General features: G+C 31.9%; 1 protein-coding gene across 3 annotated transcripts in view; it reads right to left on the bottom strand.

Moving 5' to 3' along the window:
• LOC119590820 (ketosamine-3-kinase-like) overlaps window positions 1-1,929 on the bottom strand; it is a 9,042-nt gene that overhangs the window by 2,327 nt on the left and 4,786 nt on the right. For all 3 annotated transcript variants that reach the window (XM_037939572.1, XM_037939571.1, XM_037939573.1), the window contains exons 6-7: window positions 631-772; window positions 329-503 (exon numbers count right to left, since the gene is read on the bottom strand). In XM_037939572.1, coding sequence (XP_037795500.1) covers window positions 329-503; window positions 631-772 — 317 coding nt within the window. The remainder of the gene's footprint in view (window positions 1-328; window positions 504-630; window positions 773-1,929) is intronic.

Below are 1,929 nucleotides of genomic sequence, written 5' to 3'. Positions count from 1 at the left end.
TGAATCTTGAACTACAGCAAAAGAACTGTCAGAAAAAAACAAAAGATCATGTCAAAATTCTGTGTATTGTTTTTCATCACATTTACATTTTTGCTGGAAATATGCATCACACCACCCCGCATCCTCGCTAAAAAAAAATCATCATTGTACTTCAACCAAGCTGAAAAATACCAACACTAAAGAAAATATCTTTATCAGCATGTATGACTACAGTAACACAAGATATGATGTGATCATGAGATATCAAACAAACCCTAATTATTTCCATCATCCATGCAAAGAACTTGCAGTGAATAGGAATATATAATAAACTTTATAAAGTACTTGCCATTCAAGCAACAGGCCAAAGAGCTTGTACACTTTGTATCTCTTATTCCATCCTTTGGCTCTTGGAAGTACATTGTAGTAACTTTCCCAGAACTGCTTATCAAAACCTCCGTGCAATTTTGCAATTGTTAAGTCAAATTCAAAATGGCCATAGAATGCAGAAGGATCAAAAATCACTGCAATGAAAATTTCTTATTAAAATTCAACCAAAACATCATGTAGGCTTTATACAGGAGTACTGAGTTTTATAAATCTGTGTATGAAAGAGCATCAACAGTCAATAATAATGTGTTTTCTAATCACCTGGACAATCGGTAGTCTCAGCCACATTACCACTCCAAAGGTCACCATGACATAAAGATGGCTTTACTTCTGCATCCTTGAAAAACTGTGGAAGTTTCAGTTGTAGAAACGACCAGAGCTCTCTTACTTCACGATTGCCAAACTGTAAATTGAATATGAAGTCATCATCTTGAAAAAGAAATTCCAGTTCCAATGTTTTTATCTTCCTAGGTTGTTCAAATACTGTAAAAAAATGAGAATAATAATTATAAACAGGGCTGTCAGAGTTTCCAACTCTTGATTACCAAAATGTGCTGCCAGGCTAATTCTCATGCTCAGACTGGCTGCCAGTATCATTAAGGGAATAGAAAATGTATTGAACCCTGAATGTAAATCACCAAATTAAAGATGATTTGATGATATCTCTTCTAATATTAGAATATGTAATACAAATTAAATGACTTAGATAATATTCTTACTTGGATGTAGAATGGGAGAAAATGTTTAAAATGGTTGTAATCTGTAAAATTACCAATAGTGATGTCATAGAATCTTACTCTGTCATGAATATGTCACACCATAACGAAAATGTCATGATAACATTACTATATACCAAATTTGACAACCCTGATGCTAAGTATAAGAGGCAAATTAGAATATCAAGAGTTTCAAAATAAAGACAAACCATATGAATTTTTGAGAATATTATATCAAAATGAAATGATTGACATCTTTATAATTTTGTAGAATAAACTTAATAAAACATTATAAAATAAGCTAACTATTTTCACTGTAAACTTAAATAAGCTGAATGACAAATTCAATATTGCTAAGTCCTATCGAGAGACAGTACAGCTCTCGTTTGTTTGCAGATTTGCAGCAGAAATGCAATAAGTAAAAATAATTCTCATAGACAGCAATTTGAAAGAAAATATAACTAAGTCTAGCTATAAGATATACCTTACAAATCCAGGAAGCATGTTATCAGACCAGACAGTTACCAGGTAAAGTTGGTTTTGCTAACCAGTGAAGATTATGGAAAAAAAGGTAAAATAATAATACTGCATATTGTACTATATTACTGATATTGTTAGATCATGTAAGTAATATAAGAGTATTCTTTGTGGGCGACACAAATAATATAAGGAAGTAATTGCAAAAGCTGGACGAGGATAGTCATGCAAAAATGATCATCAGATCTAAATCATCATTCTGAACCACTGAATTCCAGACTAGGGTGTTCGCTATACTTTGTTGAAAGAAAAATATACACATAAATCAGTGTCTCTGTTTTTAATGAAAAATGCTATTTAGGATGAG

This window comes from Penaeus monodon, chromosome 27, assembly GCF_015228065.2.
Source record: "Penaeus monodon isolate SGIC_2016 chromosome 27, NSTDA_Pmon_1, whole genome shotgun sequence".
Classification (NCBI taxonomy): Eukaryota; Metazoa; Arthropoda; class Malacostraca; order Decapoda; family Penaeidae; genus Penaeus; species Penaeus monodon.
This window is presented reverse-complemented; position numbering and strand designations above follow the sequence as displayed.